This window comes from Egretta garzetta, unplaced genomic scaffold (genome assembly GCF_000687185.1).
Source record: "Egretta garzetta isolate BGI_Z169 unplaced genomic scaffold, ASM68718v1 scaffold108, whole genome shotgun sequence".
NCBI lineage: Eukaryota > Metazoa > Chordata > Aves > Pelecaniformes > Ardeidae > Egretta > Egretta garzetta.
This window is the reverse complement of record NW_009260614.1, coordinates 736,436-758,823: the sequence shown is the minus strand read 5'-3', so window position 1 is coordinate 758,823 and position 22,388 is coordinate 736,436. Positions and strand designations below refer to the sequence as shown.

Here is a 22,388-nt window from a genome sequence, read left to right as displayed (position 1 = left end):
GGCTGCAGAATCTAGCCCCGGGGCTCGTGGTCAAGCTACAGCCGTGGAAACATTTGTCAGCCTTTCTCAGAGCTACTGACCCCGCATGACTTAAAATAATCTGTAACCTCAGCTCTATCTTTGGTGCAATGCAAAGTAAAATTTAGTGCTCCCTGAATTTATGCAATGTTTTAGTTTTCTTTTGTATCCTCTCCAATCTTTCAGAGGAGTCCGCTAAAGATTCGAGCACCTAAGAGCTGTGCAGACAAAGCATTCCCATCTGGGGAGTAAAGAGAGTAGGACATTCATTCCAGACCCTTTGAAATAACTGGGAAGACCTGAAACCAAGCTTCAGAGATTCTGTGTGTTGGGAACAGAAGTTTCCTGATGTTAAGAAATGAGCAAAGCCTCAGCTATTGCACTTCCAGGCGTCTACCTCTTCTAAAACAGCTAGTGTGTCCTGTGGTTTTTCAGCTGCAGGGCCTTGCAAGTTAGAGCTACAAAAAAGCCTGTGCTTTCCAGCAAAAATAACATTAAAAGATAAGATCAGAAATTGAATACTGAAAATGACTGAGTAGAGACTGCATACTGTTGATAAAATTAGTGAGACCATGATCAGAAGCAGCTGTGAGTAAATGAAAGTGAGATACCAGGTCAGATCTACCATGTCTGTTGAAGCGTAACGGCTATCCTTCAAGAAATGTCCTCTGCTGGGAATGGTTTGTCCATTACTAAAGACAGAGGAAAAACAGAAGTCAGTATCTTAAACATTTGGAAGCTTCAGAATTGTTGTGCATTATATTTTAGCAGTGAATCCAAGTTGGTGCTAGATAAAGTAAAATCGGTGTCTTTGGAAAGGAAGATCAAACTGAAATTGAGGTGCAGTCCCTTTGTGTTAGAGATAACAATGTGGTCATTATAGACAGATGGGACCACACACTGCCGGGCATAGAACAGCACATCAAATTAAACATTTCCTGTACAAAAGCCCAGAAGTTAAGCTTCTATCATCCTGTCTGCTTCTCATGCACATCCAGTCGTACACGCAATTCATAAACACAGAACCAGGTATCCCAATACTTGTGTGTTCATTAATGTGCATGATCACCAGATATTTATCCTAGAGACTATAAGGTTTTGTGCATCATGCACTCTCAACCCCGCAGCTGATCTGCGACTTGTTTTTCTGCCCATCCTGTCATACTGCTCTGTGTGGAAGACTGAGAAAATTTTGTGTTGCATGCAAGACAAAACGCTGCTATGTCATAGGGGTCATCAGTACATCTTTGTACAATGGCCGTTTTTATTGAAAAGCAAAGTTGGAAGGATGGCTGCCAGTCCATTGATTTCTCCTGCTTTAAGGCAGCCTGCCTTGAAAACAAGGAAGGGGTCAATAAAATGCACAGCAAGCCAAGTAAATCCTGGGGGTGGAAAGGCATCTCTGAGGCTAAGAAATGCTAGAGTGAGAAGCAGGAGGTGAGAACCCAAATCACCATTGATACATCAGACTGGATTTACTGATTTATAAGAAATTCAATCATTTTATTGCAAGTATCCCTGTAGTAATTATGCAATAGTCATGTTGACGTCAAAGGTTTTGGGCTAAAGAGGAAAATAAACCACTGGCCATATATCCAATATATTTTACTTACTTTTCTTGTGGAATAGTTGCCTCCTTTGGACTAGGCCTCCTGCATGGATCAGCAGTACTTTTGTTTGAAAAGTCTTTATCTAGACATCACTTAATCATTAACTGCCTAACGATTTTTTTCTTAGAACCAAAAAGAAATTATTTCAGTTTCAGTACCTGTTTGCATAAAGACAGAGGAGCACTTCTCCTGTTCGCTTTTTCATTCATTCAAAAAATGGCAGAAATAAACTTTGACATTCCCCTCTGTAAATTTGTGTTTGCTGATGCATCCTCTTGTAAGACTCCATCCACCTTGATGGAGTTTGCACCTCTCTCCCAGGAGATGGCAGGAGAGCCCTGAGTATAGCAAAGAGCAGTCAGTGCAAGCTGTCAAATTACTACGTGACTAATGTTTAAGCTGTGGGAAAAAATCAACGACCGGTTGAGGTATGATAGCAATGATCAAAAGCTTACTTATTTATAACAGAGGCTTTTCATGCTGGTTGTAAAGTATGCGTATAGAGACGTGTTATGGCTTGATTTCATGTCGTGCTTCCGTCCAGCTGAAGCAAAGTGAAAAATCAGTTATAATGCTCCAGCTGGGAGTAAAGGGGTTGTAAAGGTCTGCGCTGTCCGTCAAGATGATATTAGGCCAGGATTGATTGGGTGAAACTATGATGTCACCATAGTCGCATTTGGCAAGCCTGTGAGTGAGACATGGCGGAAGCTGGGATGGAGGGAAAGACAGTGCCATGCTGTACATAAAAAGCTCTTGTACCAAAGTACATATGGGGTGGGAACATTCAGGAACAAGGATTCTAGACAGCAGTACTAGCATAATATGACAAAGAGCCGGAGCTGCTCCAGTGCAGGATAGACACCTGCCAAATTGTTGCAATGTGATGCTGAGCTCTCTCGCAGTTTCATCCACCAAGCCACAGTGGCAGTGCATCATGTACGGCGAATACAGATGACATAGACATGGGTGGACTAGACATGAAAGAGCCGACAAACCATGGGGTATTTTAGATGCCAACATAAAGACAGGGGACTCATGTTGTGGTTTCATAGCTGGAGTTCTCTTCTGCTGCACAGAAGTCCTTGTTCAAACCCGTCTCTATCCAGAGCAGTATGTCCCACCTCCTGGTATGCACCCTTTTCAGGAAGCTATGGGGCTCTTTTACAACAAGTTGCTTTTGATATACAAGATTGAACAATGCCTCCTTAGTTTCATGAATATTTAACTACTTCGAAGGAAGCTGAGTGCCTTTAACAGGTAGGAGAGGAAAAGCCTTATTATGAGATATCCTAGAGCTGCTGTTCAAGGTTTGTCATGCAGAGGCGCAAGGGGCAATTTTGAACATCTAAATTGTCTTCTGTTGTCAGCTATCAATCTGCTTTGGAAAGCTGCATTTTCAAAAATAAGCTAATACTTCAAACCTTCCCAAGAAAAATAAGGAAGGGCATGTTTTACTCAAGCGCAGAGGTGATAACGATTGCCTTAACCCTGCCCTTTAATGATACCATAAGGAAGAAAGAGTAAAACTAATCTTCACTGCGTTTTAAAAGACACTTTATCTGAAAGTATAAATACTGCAGTCATAGCAGTATTTGTTCTGTGCCTTCTTTGCACAAATGTGTTAAGGTTTAACTAGGTTATTTAGCCATGATGCATTATTTTTTAAGAGTAATTTTTTTTTTGCTTTGTCTAGGAGGTCTTTGCATTTTGTGTTCACACCTTACTCAGCTTGTAGGCTAAATTTGATTGATTCAAGTGTTTTCAAGAACATCACAGGCAAAAGGCAAATACTGGATCATAGAAAAATGTTCTTTTATTTCTAGTTCTATAAATAGTTTCCCTTTCATTTTAAGAAAAAACTTGCATCTTATTTGTCTTAGCTAATTATAACAATATTGCAAATAAAGATAATATTTTGAAAAAGTCACTGGATGAAGAATTTAACTATGTAACTGTTTCCGAGATTATCCTTGAAACTGAATTAACACTTGAAAAGGACATTAACCTGGCTATGACCCTGAAATGCTGTAGTGAAGGATTTTTGGTGTTACACATTAGCTCTGCCCAGGAATTTCTTAAAGATTGTAAAAATTCATCATTAGTTGCCGTTGATGGTCAGAAAGCCATGACGTTACCTTCACAAACCCTCCTGCACATCAAACAAACATAAAAAACTAAAAGTAAAAGGAGATTTTCTGTTTTTTAAAGCTGCAATATACATGTTAGAGTTGCAATTAAATCTGGATTTTCCTTGGCAGTATATATTCCAAAAACTGATTGGCAACCACAAGGAACAAGATCATAATTTATCAACCGCCTGATTTATTAAATTTTAAATAAACTGGAATTCACCTGGCTCAGCCTCCCTCCTGAAAAACAGTAATCTGTTTTTCCTGAAAAACAGTAAGCTGTAATCTCACCTCTGCTAAAGGGATAGAGCAGGGTAGAGCTGGGTACAGTCCTTTCTGTCTCTTGCTGACACTGGTCACTCTGGTTTCATCTCAGGAACATACATTTCTGGGTTTTATTTGAACCAGATATTTTTTGTCTGGTTTTAGCTTAAAAGATTTCCAAACTTCTTGGGGTAAGAGGTCAAAGCTGTGGCCAGTGAGGGGATGCCCTACTGGTTGCTCTGAGGATCCATGTAATTCATCTCGGTGTTGCCTCCCTGGAGGAGAAGATAAAAATTTGCATGTTACTGCTTGAAGCTTTCAGAGCCAAGAAAATGAAGTGGTATCAGGGGCTTTTCTAGAACCGAGGTTAGGAAAAAGGTTGAACTGCACTAAAAAATTAGCAGCCTGGAATGGCATTTGCCTTCCATTTTTTTTTCTGCAGGAATTGGTCTCTTCTGCAAATGAGGTTAATGCCCTTTTACCCACAGCAGGGATCCTGCGTTCAACCTGCTTTTTACCTGTTCAGGGATCACAGTACTTCAGGAAAACACATCTGTAAAGGAAGCTCATTTATCTCACTATGTTAAAAATGGACTCATTTTGCCATGACACAAAATCCTTAGTTAAAATATCAATTTTTTCCGAAGAATGAATAAAACACCTGAAGTATTCCCTAGGATCTTTGAGATCTTTTGGGAATTTGTTATTCAGAATAACATGAGGTGAAAATTGTTCTTTTTGCTTATGTGTGTATATATAATGTGCACAAGTTCAGGAGAGTGGGTGGCAGCTGTTGTTCAATTTATGAATAGCCTGGGAACTGTACACCCATTGCGGCCAGTACTATGAATTTTACTTTCAGAAATTGCGTACTTGGCTTGTGTGATGGCTTTGGTATTCAAAACACAAATACACGTGCAAGATGATCCATGTACTGCAGTGAAAAATTTTGATTATTCATTGATTATTGATTATTCATCGACTATTGAAAAAATTTCTTATTCTTTTTATTAGGCAACCGTCAAATAAAAAAAAGATTTACACAAGCTACAGAGGTTGACTAGCAATGTTGATAGCATATTTTTGTAATATACGCATGAAATGTGAAACTACAGGCAGTGGATCATGGATAGAATCTCTGTGGATAGATCAGCGAGGAGATTGGATTTGGCAAATCCTGTTCTCTCCAGGACCCCATAGTGCAAAATGGGATCTTAGCCTCCTGTGCAATGTATAGCTGAGTGTGGAAACTGAAAATAGTGGAAGAGAAAATCATTTCAGGACTCCGGGAAACAGCAATGAGGAAAATAATGCTGCCCAAACAGCTTTCCTTCTGTGACTGTGGTTGCTCTAGCCTCTCCTTATTGGTATAAAAGTGTAAGCAGCATTATTCATTCTACTACCTTTCCCTCAAATGGTGAAAATGAATTTTTTAAGGGGAAAAATAATCTGGTTTTAATTTTCAGTGGGACCACTAAAAATTAAATTATGTTGAAACAACTAATTCTGTTGTTTCTCTATCTTTGTTAAAATTATGTGGATTTCGAAAGATTACTCATCAAATTCTTTTAAAATACAAACAATGCCTTTTTTCCTTAAGGGATCATTCCTCTGTTTTCCAGGAGTTATTTGCCAAAAGCAGCCTGTCACTTGCTGGAATCAAAACAAATTATAAGATATCTTTTTGTAGTTAGTGGTCACAGACTACAGGGATTAATTGTTACAGTGCTCCAAATCCAGCTCTCTGCACAGTTATTTGTGTCACCTTGTTTCACCCCAATTAGAAGCTTCTGCCGCTCTGGTAATTCCCAGAGAATTCTGGACGTAGCACATATGTTCTGATATAAATATAATCCTGATAGAGAGGCTTATAATGCCATCCCCTCCCACAAGTCTTAATCCTGTAAATTAATATTTGTTGCAGTTATACATAAAGCTCCACATATCTTCCGGCCCATACGAACCTCCTAGTGCAAGAGCGCTTCTTAGCTTTGTCTTTGAACAATTTAAATTTTCATTGAAAATATGGAGTTGCTAGACACAGCCACCATGATCTGTTCCAGGCGCAGATTCTGCAAAGCTCTCTCTCAGTGAAGGTGGTCTGAAATTTCAATTTAAGCTCTTGTGTGTTTATACATGGCACATCTTCCCAGAGTAGTGCAGCACAATATTGAGGAGAAGTATTTATCTATTTTTGAAGCCAGGAGGAATGGGGGGTGCATTTATCATGTAGGTTCTTGCCTATCTCCTGCGATATGCTACCGAAGGTCTGAAAAGTGATCTTTCCTTGGGATAATGAAGGTCATCTGTATATCCCTAGGCATTTCGTATCCTTAGAAGCATCAGTTCAGAATGGGCCAGGGTGGATCACTGTGCATAATGAAGTATGTATCAGGTATATCAGCAGCTCTGATATCTCCAAACCTTCTCTGCGACGTGTTCTCAAATCTTCAGTGAATACAACCTCACAGACCCCTGTGCCAAACCTCACCGTCCTGGCTAACCATATTTTTCAGGCAGGGGAAATGAGAAATATTTTGAGAAGCTTGTGGGTAAAAGATTAATGTAATTTTTTATACTATAAAAACAATTCACGGTTGGCAGGAGAAGATAAGTACATAACCATGTATATATTTTAGCCACTGGTATGCAAAGCAGTTAAGCCCACGTCTTCTCCTAACGGCAGGCCACATATAGCTCCCTGAGCTGACAGGCACGCTTACTAGTCTTTTCCTGCATCACACAAAATTTTCAAGGCTGATCAGCTGGAATCAGTTTTATCGTCTTCTCAACTTGCCTGAGAAAAAGGAAATATCACTACGAATCCCAAGCCTCCTTGTGGCTGAACGCCAAAACTTCCCTGAGACATGCACCTTTGCTTCATCTCAACAGAGACTTACTTCATGCCCTTCAGACAGACTAAGAGTTAATAACGCGTGTTTTACACCCTTTTCCTCCTCCCTTGATCTTGAATTTTATGGCTGGAATTTAGGTCTTAGGAGTTTCTTTGATGCAGGCTTATGTTCTGGCAAAGATTCCCAGACCTTATGTTTCACACCTTTGTCAAATCACCTTGGCAGAAATAAAGTGCTGCTGACTTGGGGACCTTTGAAGATATTGGTTATGCAGGGATATCTTCCTCTTTCCACAATGAACTTTTTTCTGTCGCAGAAAGATGAGCCTGAATGGAATCCCAAATTCTATAAAATCTTTTAAAGCAGAAGTACCACTTTTCAGTGAATTGTCCCTTTCCTGTCGGGGTAAAAAGCTTTTAAACCTATTAAGAAATGGTTTCTATATTGTTTTATTTTTAGCACAGGCAGGTAGAGTAACACATCCTCCTGGTTCCCTGGGCAAGGAGACTGGGTAAGGGAAGACCACAGTGGAACAGATACCTGCTTACCTGCGTGATAGGAATGGATACGGCAGCGTGAGAAACCATAGCAGGCCCATGTACCACAGCATGTGGCATGACGTACCATAGGCAGAACAATGTTCCAGTTACCTGCCAGTTTGTGCACCAGAGGGATAAACCCTTGGGATAACACCTCTTTTAATCTCTACCTGCACCCTATGCGGTAGTTCCCATGATGAAGTTTACAAGGATTTCTGACCATGAAAGAAGAGTATAATCACGAGTGAAAAATTCTAGGAATTCCAGCCATAACATGGTATATATTATCTCCCTAAAGAGCGATGTATGAAATAGCAAAGATTTGCTTATATAGGTTAAAAATCCAGCAAGACCAAACACCATAACAGGAAATTTTTTTGTCTTCAGGAGACTATATTTTGATGTGTTTGTACGCATTCACATCCACATAAAAAATATTTTTAAAAATTTATTTACCACAATATCTCGCAGAGTAGGAAGAAATTTGGCTTGTTCTCAGCTTCCGAATAAAAATAAGGATGTGATTCATCAAGAAATGGTTCCCAGATTTTCAAATAAAATAAGCATTAGCAAAATACAGGCTAAACAAAGCTAGAAATCTACATCTTCTAGCAATGTGATTGAAATCTTGGCCCATATTATTAGGTGTGTCTTCATTGATTCAGTGCCTACTCTTTTCTAATATTGCTAAAAAAATCAGCACTGATGGCATATGAATTTCTATTGTAGTATATAAATAGTGGAGAGATTACTGCAAAATTTTTCCATTTTTCATGTGGTTTTTTTCTTGTGCCAAATACAAAAAATTAGCATTGCCAGATATATAACCAAAGGGCTCGTCACGATAAAGCTGTCACTTTTTTGGAGTTCCACGACGAGGGGCACTGCTCTGCCTCTCTGCATCTCTTCCTCACTTCTTTCCCATGGGATCTCCAACGTGACCATGAAATACTGTGAGCAGATCTCTGCCTGGGGCTCGGGAGCGCTTTATGGGAAGGTCGTCGCTGACAGCTTCTCCAGCTCCCCAGATTTATACACAGTATAAAAATAAGACCTTCTGCCATCAGAACGGTCTCTCCGAGGATATCTGTGTTCGATGTCACTTCCGCCTCGTGCCGTTTTTTGAGGTATACAGTTCTAATGTGCAATACTTCTAGAACTGATGAAAAAGTGAGACTTTTAATGTTTGTCAGGAAAAAACACGAAAACCAAAAAAAGCAAATTGGCTTGTGAATACCTTCTGATATTTCCTCATCTTTAGAAAGATATGAGTCAAAACTATAAAAAAAATTCCTGAAATATGACTGAAAGTACAAGATGGGGCACCTACAGCGATCAAAGATGCAGGTCCAAAAGCTGAAAAGTTTTAAAGCTGAATGAATGACCCACAACATTGCTGTATTTATGATGGCTGCAAGATCACGTGGCCAGAAAACTGAACTGTAGAAATTAATTTGCCAGTATTCCAGGTACAGGGAGCTGTAACAATTTGTTCCGTTACTCACGAATCCTGTATCTTGCCTGCTCATTTTTCAGTTAATTTAGGGAAATTCCTGCCTTTGCCAGAAATGTAAAAACTCATATGCTATGAATAATAGAAAATATATTCAAGAGCTTTTAAAATTGCCTCAGATAAAATCAAAATCAATGGTTTATATACTAAGTTCCTTTGTATAAAATTCATCTAATAAAACTGACAATTCAGTCAAAAGGCCAGTGCATTTCCAGTCCAGTTAATGCCTGACTGGCATTTCACAACATCACATGAATTGCAAAGAGAAAAGGGTGGGAAACACGGTAACTGAAAAAGTATAAAACTGTTTATTAGGGGAGAAACTGCTTTACTGGCAGTGTCAGGAGAAAACCCTTCTGCTGCAGCTTTCTTTTCCAGCTGGCACTGATGACCTTGATTACCAGAATAAAGACAGGAGATCGTGACATCTTGTTCAACACTGCCTAAAATATGGAGCTAGATCTTCAACCAGGAAAACGGGAAGGCATTCAGGCACTCACCCAGCAGGCGTCTGGCATTTTTTTAAGAGGCTGATCTGACTTGCAGAAGGGAAAACACAGGGGTTGTGTTTGTTCTGATTCCAGGAAGGTTTGTGAAATCTTGTATTGAGCATTGCCAAAATGCTGTGTACCAAAGTGGGTATCAGCCAGTAATTTTTCATATTGGTGTGAGATGACTAATTTTGGTCAGATGTACTCCATGTCTCCTTTTCACAGAAATACTCCAAAGCCAAAAAACAGATTAGTGGAAAAGCTGATCAGAGGCCCACAGTCTTTATCTGCCTTTATGACATTTACACTTGCCAAAAATGTTCAAGTCAAATTTTAGAAATGCTCCCACTGTTTCTTTCAGTTCTAATTTGGCCAATGAGATGACAGAAATTTCTGTGAATGATTGACCTCCCACTCAGAAAAGGGGAGTGCTCCTGACACTAGCCCAGGGTACTGAGGCTTTGTCAGTCCCAGTCTTGCAATGAAGACCTCAAAGGGTGGAAATACCTCACCTCTTAGGTGACCTGTCCAAGAGCTGCAGAAACCTTAAAAGCCACCCTGAACATCCCAAGGTACAAGTTATGGTTAATGCCCCTTATTGTACTGCCTGGTTTGAGGTGAATGAACTCTCTGAAAGTTTGAAAGAGCTTTCAGGGGCCAAAAACTCTGAAGATAGGTGACCTTGGGTATGGCGTGGGCTTCCAGAGGAGTCATAAAACCAGAGCTTGCACGCTGTCAGGACACCGGTCTGTGAATTTCCCAAGAGGCCATAGGAAGTAATTGGCCCCTCAATTACAGGTTGACTACTCCATTGAATTGTTGGTAGTGACGTCATTTACTTGAATCATTGCTACATTCTTGCACAATCGATGTCCATGTTTCAGCCTTCAATCCTCCTGCCCAGTTAGGAAAGCGGGTTGGCTTTGCTTTTTTTCTCTTCTGCAATATCCTTGCAAATATTGGTGCATGAAAGACACTTTTATTATTTTTTTCTTCAGACTTTTTCAATGTGGGTAATGCTAGAGTCTGTAGCATCACTGTATTTCAGCCTGGCAATGCCAGCACCCTGTGCAATAAATCTACCATTGTGTCTGCATGTGAGCCATGAGGGGATGGGTGTACCAGGAACACCAAGCTGAGAAAAAAGAGATTTCCAGGACAATATCTGATCTTGGGGAGATGCTGCACCTTAAGCTCTGAGAACAAAGGGATGGAAGGTGAAAACTGGGTTAAAAAGAAGACATACGGGACTCGAGAAGTGAACACTGAGGGTAAATGAGACACAGCCACAAAAGAGAAGGGGAGAAAAGGCATCCCCATGTGTAGAGATGGTTGTTGTGAAGAGTAGCTAAAGTGACTGCACTGAGTCTTAAATAGAGTGAGAAATCTGGCAGAAAGCTGAGGGTAACAAGCAGAAAAATAGCTGGAGGGTTGAGTTTTTATTTTGTTTATTTGTTTATTTTTAATTTGTTTATTTCCAGCCAGGACAAGTTAAGTGTGAATAGAGCATGTCTGACTTTCTATTCTCTTTCTGTACTGATCATATATCAGCTTCCGGCTGGCAGTGACCTATTCACCTGGCTACTGGGGGTCCAGCATTGACCAGGACAGGCAAAAATGTCACTCAGTAAACAGGGAGCTGATCTGAGCTCAGTGCCTCCAGGCTCCTTGGACCCATTGCTGTAATGAGAAAAAGACACCTTGTTTTAAAGGAAAAATGTTGCCATTGGCACCTCAGTTGCAGAGACCAAATTACAGAGAGATGATGATGCTAGGTAGTTGTACAGGCTGAGAACTAGAGTTTCAGAACTTCTCCTGGCTTCAGCTGGAGGATACATAATTTAGGCATGGTCTTCAGGATATGATGCAGCATTTCAGCTTTGCTTCTGTGAACAATGCAGTGCCTCAGCTATTTTGGATGGGATCCATTTTTTTCTTAGCACAATCCTCAAAAAAACCAAAGTGTGCGTTTTTCTGACTACTGATCTTTTTTCCTCTCTTTAGGGGAAACTGTGCTAATCATGAATCACTTCCTCGTAAGAAGTCTCAGATAATAAAGCTACCTGAGTAGAAGTGCTTCACTCAGTAATTTTTCTGCCTTCTTCCGTGAATTCAGTTTTGCCAGTTAGAGTTGGTTACAAAGTTTTAAGATGGAGGCGTCTTTCCACACACTTCATCGTCTCTGAGATGCTGATGCAGTCTTCTACTGGAACTGCACTTATTGACATCAAGATGTGAGGACTCCATTTCAAAAAGGATGTAGCTAGCATTATAGGGTATATCTGAGGGTGATCAAGATTATGGTCAGTGACCCATATTCTATAAGGCCTGTTTTGTCCAGCTGGGAGGAAAGGGGGGGTGGTGTCTAAGAGAAAGAAACTTTTTAAGGGCATTTACAGAGAGGACAGATTCAGTTCCTTTTTGATAGAAGTACACAATATGTAAGAAGCAAAGTCACAATGCAAATGGAAGTTCAGGCTGGACATCAGCAAATGTTACTTCTGAAAAAGATGGTGTGGTTGGGGTTCAGGTACCAGGCCAGTAGGGAATCTTTGTCCTTTTTGCTTTCCAGGACAAAGCCATTGCCAAACTGATCCAGTGCTCGGGATAGACCAAATATCATATGGTCATCATGCTCGGCAGCTGGCCCATTATTGCGCTTTGAATATTACATCTAATCTGTGCCATCCCACCACCTCTCTCCAAGGTATTTATTATCTCTGTCTTTCTTCTGTAGGGAAGACACATGAATCTGTCATGGGCATTGGGCTGATAACTGCATAGACCTATACACTTCTTATTCAGCTCACTGCGGTTGACTTCTTTGTTCCCATTATCAATATCACAGTGTGCTGCCTGACGATTGACTGCCGTCTCACCAAGGAGCAGCTGTCTTTGAGGAAACCAAACAGAAGCAGAGGAAGATATGAAGATATCAAGATACTCACAAGAACAGCGGAAGGCAAAAAAGATTGTAATAAGACACATTAACTTGCATGATCTCTTGGGTATGTTGGGATCTTGCATTTCACAGTGACATCAGCTTTAACTATAATATTTAAATAGCAAATGTAAACAGCTTTGCAAAATATTTTGCTGTCTCTCACTGTGACTGTGCCGTTACTTAATTTGTATTTTTAATTAGTATTGCAAAATCTTTTCTCTTTTTCTCCATCTTATTTGCATTTTAATAGGGAGAGAAGAAGTTCTATGTAGCCACCAGGACCTGATGTGACCAGCTTTTATTATAGCCTCTTCTATAACTTCTCTAATCAGTCCCAGTCCAGCTGTTTCATCCCTAGGTCACTGGATAAGTCAGCGAGAGGCTACATGTCTGCAGTCCTTTCTCCAGCACAACTATCTGCCTGATGGTTTTGGGCATCTACACGAATTTTCTCTGCATCCTGCAGCACTACACTTATGCTCTACATCCTGAGTCTGGTCTAATAATTTCTGGCATTTAAAGAACATCTGGTAATTGTACAAAATGATAGTTATTTTTTAATGATGATATCCTAATTCTGAGATATCCTAATTCTGAGACATTAACCAAGGGCTACATCAACCTTCATATTCCACCCATACCGATTTTTTCTTGACTTTGTCCCCAGAATTGCTACCTAGCTTTCACTTTTGAAACTTTGTGATCATCATTATAACTGCCTAAATCAGCAGTGTGCTTGGGCAGGCACTCAGCCTGGGAGCCTTAAGCCATTCCTCTGCGTGGCAGTGAATACTAGGACACAGAGATATAAAATAGGCTACACGCTATGGGGCTTGACTGTCCCAGTGGGTTACAGGATATCACTTGTGTGATATTCTACGTATATATACCTGGGAAACGTGCCTACTGCAAAAGTTATGAAAAACAATGCCCCAAGTTATGAAAATAGGCAGCAGTTATAGCCTGCTAAGAGAATAATGTGGAAATGCCTGCTTCATATTACATAGAAGCATTGACTGTCAGGCTCGTAGTGATTGGAACCACTTCCCCTCAGTTCCCTGAGGACACCCAAACAAGGACAAATCCTACTGAGCCCAAATCTAGGCAGGTCCTCACTATTTTCAGAGGACCAGGGCTCTTGCTGTACTGCATCATTCAGACTGTGTTGACAGACAAAAAAGTGCCACTGGAAGTAAAAGGCAAGAGCCTTTCTTGGTCTTTTCGGTCATTTTTCCCTTTTACTTCAAACCTGAAGAACCTGAGACCTATTTTCCTTTATCCCTATACTGAGACCTGATGTTAGCAGATCTATTCTTTCTTTCTAGGAAATGTGGTTTCCTTTGTCTTACTCCTTCCCCCTCCAGCCTTTCTGTCCCTGCTGTTTGATGGTCTTTTGTAGAAAATTTGTTATACTTTTCAGTCATTTTATTCCACAATATGAAAATCAAACCAAATGTCTTATTAAATAGCATCAGATTGTTTGAAGTGCACCTCAGGATGTCCCACCGGAGCAATCCCTCGCCTAACAGCACTCAGCCTTTTGCCCAGGGTCCCTAGCAGTCCAGAGGTATGCTGTTAACTGTGTCTCAGTCAGTCGTCTCTGCTTCCAAGCTCTGTTTTTGTTTAACACACTGTCTTGCTCGCATTTCCTGATTCCTTTCATCTGCATTGTTGTGGTAGCGGCGTTCAGGCAGAGATGCTGCTGTGCAGCTCTGGTGTGCAGACCTGTGGCAGACCTGGTGCACATTGGCTTTCAGGGTATGACACAGAATCATACAGAATCACACATGGTCAGGGTTGGAAGGGACTTTAGAGATTACCGAGACCAACCCCCTTGCTCAAGCAGGCTCACACAAAGCATGCTGCACAGGACGTTGTCCAGGCAGGATTTTAATATCTTGAAAGAAGGAGACTCCACAGTCCCCCTGGGCAGCATGTGCTAGGGCTTGGTCACCCTCAAAGTCAAGAAGATCTTCCTCATGTTCACTTGGAACTTCTTCTTCAGTTTGTGCCCATTGCTCCTTGCCATGGCGCTGGGCAGCACTGTCCTGCACATCCTACTAAGTATCTTCTTTTACTTGTTTTCTGATATTAGTCCTATCAAACACAGCCTCTTCACCCCTAATTTCAATACTTACTGCAAGGACCAGGAGCTACTGGCCTGCTCCTGAGATGGATGTGCAGCCTCCCCCTGAGGTTCACTGCAAGGCCGGGACACCACTGCAAGATGCTTTTCATTTGAACAAAGTGTTCACGTTATGACAGTGGACTTCAGATATTAGCTATGTTTCTCATTGATATTGGAAACTGCTCCCAGGATGTGTCCTCCACAGTCACAAGATCAGGAGCCCACAAGTAAAACAGACCCAAAGACTAAGAGCTCCTTCATGCAAACACAGTGTTTCACCTGATGAACTGAAGCAGGGGCTGGATCATTTTGCTGGTGATACAGTACTGTTATGTCTGCAAGGCTAAGCCCTGGAGAGAGCCATTGTCACATCAAGCCAGCAGCTCATGCTCAGCTGGGCCGTACAAGTGCCTATTAATTGTAAATGTATATTGTCTCACTTCTCTGGAGACACAGCTAGATATTCTAGCATGTGTTTTCTTCTAACTGCTGATCTGCAGCACTGTAAATCAACTCATGAGACGTCAGACTCTTCATAAAAGCAGAAGTGAATGGACGAAAAAGGTTTAAACTAGCAAATAGGCTGCCATCCCTTGCATTTTGAAGCATACACAGCCTTACCTAGAGTGAGAATCACACCTGGTAGCAACATATATTGAAACTTCCCTGCTAACTCTGAAGTACTTATATATTTGTTAGTATTCAGTTCATGGATGAAAAAGAGGTAGTGGCTGGCTTTGACCCAACAGCTCTCTTAATCTCTTCTCTCTCTTAAAGCATGGTTGCTGACGTTTCTTTTTAAACAACTCCCACAAGCTCCTGTGGAACTGAAAAGTCAAAAAGCTTATGCTTCACATCACAGGGGCTTAATGCATAATGCTTAAAACATTTCTGAAGAGGAAAACAGGGAGCCTAGAGTTAGTGCTTAACATACTTTCAGACTCTTACGCCAAAGCCCAGTCCTTGCTAGCCTGACTTCATCCGTGTTTTCAGAGTCCTGCTCTGGTGGCTGCAGGCATATCGACATATCATCTTACTCTCATCACTGAATCAGAAAAGCTCTGCAAAGATGTTGTCCAGTAAACAACTGGGCCACATTGCTCTGGCTGACGAGAAGTATGAAGAAATGAAGCATGTAGAGATAAATTACTGTTTTCAAAATGTAGGTTGAATCTTGACATCACCCTCACCTGTGGTGGAATTCTTCTAAAAGGGAAGAAGTTGTCTTAACTAATGTTATGTTAATAAGGGAGCACGACAAACATGACCATGTTCTGCTCTGGGCCTACTAATCAGGGAACTTCAGGTCTTCAGGGCAATGTTGATGCAACAAGCTGAGAGCTTGGCCTTACCTGGCAGGCAGGTTATGAAAGTGTTTCACTTCTAACTGAAGAGTTCCTTTTTATAGCAAGGGTTGGATCCACCTCAGCCAGCTGGAGGCTGGGGATTTGTAGAGTGTTCATCAACTTCAGTCATTGTGGAGATTCATCAACTTGCTCTAAACATGTGCTTTAAGATGAGATGAACTGACTAAAGCCATTAAAACTCACTGAGTAGAGAGCAGGTAGCTCAGGTGTAGCTGTCTATATTTTGCCAGACTAATCTAATTCTTAGTGGCCCAGGGCCTTTTAAGTTGTAGACTAAATACAGTTCTCAGGGACAGTATGATAATATTATGTGTTTTCACCAAAGTTCCTTAGAGCAGGATTTGTTCTCCTGAAACAAAAACAAAGTAAGTTTTTTTCTTGTTTCTTTTTGATGCTGAGAATGCTAACAAATCGTATGCTCTTTATTTGGTTCCATGATGAATAATTATAAAAACATTTTTAAGCACATTGTTTCTATACGCTGCTGCAGACACCTTTATTCACCTTTTAAAGCACACAGTTCGGTGAAAAGTGAGCAGCTGGGTAGAGTTTTACATGATTGTTATGCCTATTGTGGGAACCAGTATCTGACAGAAATGAAATAACATTGGAATAGACACAAAATCTTAAAAAAAATTACTTAGAATTGTAACAGATTCTGCATTAAAATGGGAAGTTTATGAAGAAGTGTTAAAGCTGCTACAAAGCCCCTGCTAATGTGAGTCAGGCCACACCAGCTCACAGAAGCTAGTTCTGCTTTTCTGAGGGTGCTGCCAGGCGTGAAATGACAGAAAAAAATTGAGCTTTTGTGTTTGTAGCATTGGCTCAGCATTGTGACCCTGGCTGCTCTCCGTGGGGTCCTCCAAAACCCCACCTTATCCTGCCTGCCACACACAACTTCTCCCAAATCCTCTGTACAGGCATTCCAATGTCTCCTTTCTCCTCTCCAACACCAGGTTGGGGCACTCTCAGGCCCACACAAAGGGGCAGTGTAGGAAGCTCTTGATCTTCTTCCCAGGGTGACCCACGGGTTGGTGATATGAGCTTTACTGCAGGTGTGGGTTCATGTTATGAATAGCAAAGAGCTGTTATGGGAATGAAAAAGACCCCCAAAAAGTGTCAGTGTACAGGTTTGAAGGTGATTCACTGGAAAAGGGAAGAGATATCAGTGTTTGCATTACTGGTGGAAAAGTAAAACTTCTCAACCCTCCATCATGGTGCTTCATACCATCAGTGAGGGATATGTGGTATAGATCATAATTTTTCTTTGAAGCTTTTAAAGGTAGCTGATGGGTAAATGACGACTTTTTATGCCAAAGCAAGAAGAACAGCCTCAAACTGGCACGTAGCCTTCACTCAAAAATACCACAGCATTGCATATTTTGAGCTCAAAACTGAAAAGCATTGTTGTGTCAGGCAAGCCATTTCTACAGGAAATCAACCATAGTCCACATATCTGCCTGCACAAATACCTCTGGACATGACCACAATTGACATCAGCCAAGAATTTGCATAGAGTTTATTGCTGTTGCTCTAGTCCGGATTAAATAATTGAACATACAAGGTTACACAAAGTATGATATGTAATCACATACAAAGTCCCAAGGAAACAAGTACAGCAGCAACCATGACTGCCTGAAAGGCAAGGTTTACATTATTTCATATGTTAATCGGGGAACTGAAATTGCCTGAAAAAAGGCAGGGAATCAAGTTTTCTTGAAACTACAGATTTCTAGGCCTTCAGTGTGATTTCTCTACTCAAAACCAAAGCTGAAGAACAGCATAGAGTGACAACAGTGAGAGATAATAAGAGAGAAAGGAGGGCATGGGATTTACTCTCTCAGCCTCTCTGAGACATATCCACTTCCAAGACTCTACGTCGACAATCAGCAGCAGGATGTCACTCTGCAAGAGCATCCAAACTCATACCAGTCATGGTATGGGAGAACATGCACTTTGAAGGGTCTTTGTGCTGGTATGCCTACCCTTTTGCACTTCCTTCAGGATTTCCATGTGGCACAGCCATTATCATACTCTGCAGATAAGCTACTCATTTTAAAGAAAGAGTTATCTTGCCCTGACTTTCTGGTTGCTTCTATTTCATGCTCCAGTTGGGTATGAAATCACAATACTCTCCTAACCAAGAAGTGGTGTTGCAGGAGCCAAGACTCCTCAGCTGGTATCGCTTGCCCTGTCTTGCACTCATGGCTGACACTGTTACTGTTACAGTAATATGGTGTTGGTCATTAATGACATATCATCTGTCCTGCCTGCCTTGGAATTGAGTGGGCAAGAGAAGGGAGAAGAAAATGCACCCGTGGCTTTGCAGATTGTTTGCAGGTGTGCCTGACCTAACTGCAGCTTTCCCTAAGACTTTCCCTTAGTATCCTCCCCACACACACACGTAGACAAAATGGGCACATATCCATCCAGACATACTGCCCAAAACACACATAGAGATACCCATGCATTCCTGTACTTAAACGCCACACTAATGCTCTTGCTTATATACTGAGATAGTCGCAAAACTGAGCCAAGCTGGAATATACCAGTTGTCATATGGTCCTGCTAACAGGAGTAAACTTCAGCTTTTGTACTGAAGTGCTACAATACCCTTTGCAGAAATCCATGGAGTCAAGAAATAACCACATTGCTGTCTGCTCTTTTCAGAGTTTCCTGCTATGAGCCAGGAAAGAAATGGACTCTCACTTCCCAGGTATCACAAGCAGGGCCTGGTGTCATGTTGTTGCCATTTTCTAGGACATAATGCTTTTGGCAAACGGAGGTGACAAATCTTGTTCATGGCAGATGAGCTCCTGAAAAGCCCTGGAAAAACCCTTCGATTGAAGAAGAGAGGTTTTCTGAGACACAGGAAATTCTCAGCGCTTTGATGATGCCATTCAGTCACCGCAATTGTCTTCAGACTATGTAAGTGTGGAGACTTAAGTGCTTGGCTTCTTGTTATGGCATCCAAACATCATCCATTCGGCACATTCCCACATCTTTTTTTCTGCAGGCATCCCCAGTTGCTAACTGGCCTGTTGTGCACAGCCACTAAAGTTATTTTAGTAGTGGGATGTGATATATTTATTGGGCAAAAGAGTAATTTGCCACCATCTTTCCCCTTTAAATGGCATCCATAAAGTCATGAAGACAGGACAGTCTGGTAAGACACTGATTTGGAGCCACCTCCCAGAAGCGGTCAGAAAAGTAGAGGGGACATTTAGCTATAGAAAACAGGTTTACGAAGTACACGCACCACGTTGTATGTGTTCAGACCTGGTGCATCAAATCCAGGAGACAAACCCCTGCGGTTGAATGGATAAAAGTTAAAGAGCTGCCCATTTTGCGTCTCCAGTGAGATGGAGGCAGAGCCCAGGTGCAGAACGCATGGGAACTCCTTGTCAAAAACAACTTGGAAAATGCGATCTTCCAGGTGGTGGAGCTTGATTGTCCGGTACTTTTCAGGAATCAGCTCTTCCACGTGAGGCCCAAACTGCTGCATGACCAGCACCCCACCAGATCCAACTTTAATCTCATAGAAAGTCAGGTTGGAATAGGTATAGTAGCCAACATAAGGGTCTGGATTTGGAGGAGGAATCAAGCTTTTCTCTGCTTCCCTGAATGCAGTCTCCATGGCAGGAATAAGATAATCATATATCTGAGTCACAATATCTCTACCCTGAGGCCTGGGCCCTGCCATCAGCACAATAAAGCTCAGGCGGAGCTTGGGAATAAGGGAGAAGGTAGCTGAGTAACCATCAAGGTCTCCGTCCTTCCTAATGACATCATATCCCAATTGCTCGTTAATCTCCCAGGGTGTGCCTGTCTTGTTAGCAAAGTATTCAGTGGAGCACTTAAACAGCGGTGTCAGCATCGTCTTCACTGTGTCAGGCTCTAGGAGATGACGGTGGTACGTGCCTAAAAAGACCATTGACAGCTTAGCAAGGTCAGCAGCTGTGGAGTACATCTGGCCAGAAGGCCGGTACCAGCCGAGGTCATAGAGAGGAGCAGGCTGCTGGCTGCCATAGAAACCCACAGCCATCTGGGAGCGGATTGGTGGCGTGATGTCGAAGCCGGTGTCCTCCATGCCCAAGCGGTCCAGGATGTTCTCTGAGATCCAGCGCTGGTATTGCCCCTCCGCTGCATGGTCAGCTAGTACATGTGCCATCAGTGAGAAGGCCAAATTGCTATAGTGGCATCTGAAAAGGGAGAGAAAAAATGTCTGGATCAACTTCAGTGACACAGTGTAGGTGTGACTATGGTAAACCAGTGGCTAGGTCTTTCTTCTCTGGGGCAAAATTCTCACTTTATCGGGTGACATGGTAAAGAGAGAGGATAGATGAAGGAAGAACCGAGGAAAACTGTGCCTTCATTTATTGTTAAGTCAAGAAAGAGAAATCTCTTACTGGAACATCAGCAGAGCTGTTTAACTGCTATGTACAGAAAAAGAGAAGGGGATGGAAAATGGAAAAAAACCCCACCTTTATTCAAAAACTTATATATTCGCATATTCTGACTAATTGTTTATAATTGTTCATCAAATAGTGTATCCATTCTTTTTAAGAGCAGAGTTGAGAATTACAGGTGCTTACCTTAAAGGTCTCAAAATCCCAGGTAAGCCTCTTTGGAGATTGAACATGGTATAATCACTTAGGCACCTAAGCCACCTTAAGATGGTAAAAGCATTTAAAAAGCACTTCAAAGCCTACGAAGCACCACCCAGAAACGTTGTGTCATTAAAGACACGTGAGTGCTTCAGTCTTTAATACCCATAAAGTGATTTGTCTTCATACTTGAATGAAGTTTAATGACATGAAGACATGAATGGCAACTTTTTTACAAACGCATTTTCAAAATTAATGATATTTTCAACCTTGGTTTTGTTTTTAACTTTATGAAGCAACCCTGACGCTTATTTAGAGCTCAAATTTGGTACCATTTCAACAATTTCCAGCCCATCTAGCTGAATGTGCATATATATTTCTACCCCAAGAATAAATACATTCTGGACCTAAAATTTTATATCTGAAATGGAGTTGAATTTCAACATATCCAGAAAAATATGTTAACATTTTTATATCAATAAATGGGAATTTCCTTTAGGAAGAATGATCTGTTAGCTGTGAAGTATATCGAGGAACAGGGAGATGGATTTAAAACTATCAATGTGCCAAGCAGTAAGGGATTGAGAGGCTATGAGTGGATGCCCTTATGTATCTTAATGTTGAGCATAATAACCAAGGAAGACAGTGGTATTAAAGTCTTAATATCCTTCAAGGAACATCTATTGTAACCTCCTACATGACATGGGGCAGAACCAATGTAAGGTTGCAACGACCGAGCAGTTGAGTTTTCTAAGCTTGCAGACTTCAAGCCATGGTGAATCCTCAGCAACCCTAAGGAAATTATTTCAGAATGTAATTCTGCTCCCTAAAAATTTTGCAGACTTGGGAAGTTTTTCCCAGCTAGTCTGAATCCTTTCCCTCCCCTGCCTTCTGCTGGATCCTGTTTATATTTTTGAGTGTTTGCAACTCAGCTAACAGACTTTTAGCAGGCTACATAAATTGTAACAAATTTTAATAAAACTTATACATAATCAGAGACATGCAAATCACTACAGACACAGCATGATTTTAAGAGAAATCTATGATGATTTATATCGATTAAATTAACAAGCTTTTCCACATTTGAAAACCTGCAACTTTCACAATTTAAGGCTCATTGCACCTAACTATAGCAGTTTAGTTTGCCTCATCTAGGCTTCTCACTGAGGCTCTATTCACCTAAAAAAACCCCTGGCACCTCCAGCAGTGACTCTTTCCAGCCTAAGACGGGTGTGTGGGTAGATGGCTGAAGCTCCCATTAGGAATGTCTGTGTTTGTCTACTGGCCATGGAGACTGCAGGTGGGGCTAATATCAGTGGAGAACATAAACACTGACCAAAAGCTCATAAGTGAATATATCTGACCTGGTTCCTGGGTCAGCAACCAAGACATCGTCTTTCAGGAGAGCTAGAGCATCTTGCGTATTGCCCTTCCACAGCAAGCTGGTAGATCGCAGCCTCCTGGGCAGACCTGTGCCATGGAAATGAGGAGTTAACAATTTTAGACAAATCATGGTCCAGGAAACTTCAAGTCCAGTGAAGAGTGAGCAAAAGGCAAGATTCAATGGCAAGATGGAAACAACAATGATGCACACATGTGCTTTATACATAAAGCAAATGGGCTGCAAGAAGCTGCTCATACTGGACTCCAGGACACAGTCATGGACCAATGAATCTGGGTGATAGAAGTCCTACCCCAGCACCAACTCCAGGCTGCAACATTTCAGTAAAAATACCTTGGTGAACAATTAAAAAAGCCTATATCCCCAAAAGTATTTTGGAGAAGAAGGTCATTTTGGGTTTTGGGGAAATCCCTGTCGATACTTCCTTATGACTATATTCCCTTGACTACAAAGGTGTGCAACAGACCCTTTAAAGAGGATTTTGTTCTTTATGCCTTGCTACAGAGGACTTGAACTCTGCT

General features: G+C 41.4%; 1 protein-coding gene across 1 annotated transcript in view; it reads right to left on the bottom strand.

Annotated features, from left to right (window-relative positions):
* Positions 1–19,081: 19,081 nt before the first annotated feature.
* Positions 19,082–22,388, bottom strand: part of LACTBL1 (lactamase beta like 1) — a 15,638-nt gene continuing 12,331 nt past the window's right edge. Inside the window, exons 6-7 of the mRNA XM_009645083.2 lie at positions 21,830–21,935; positions 19,082–20,060 (exon numbers count right to left, since the gene is read on the bottom strand). Of these exons, the coding sequence (XP_009643378.2) occupies positions 19,082–20,060; positions 21,830–21,935 (1,085 nt within the window). The remainder of the gene's footprint in view (positions 20,061–21,829; positions 21,936–22,388) is intronic.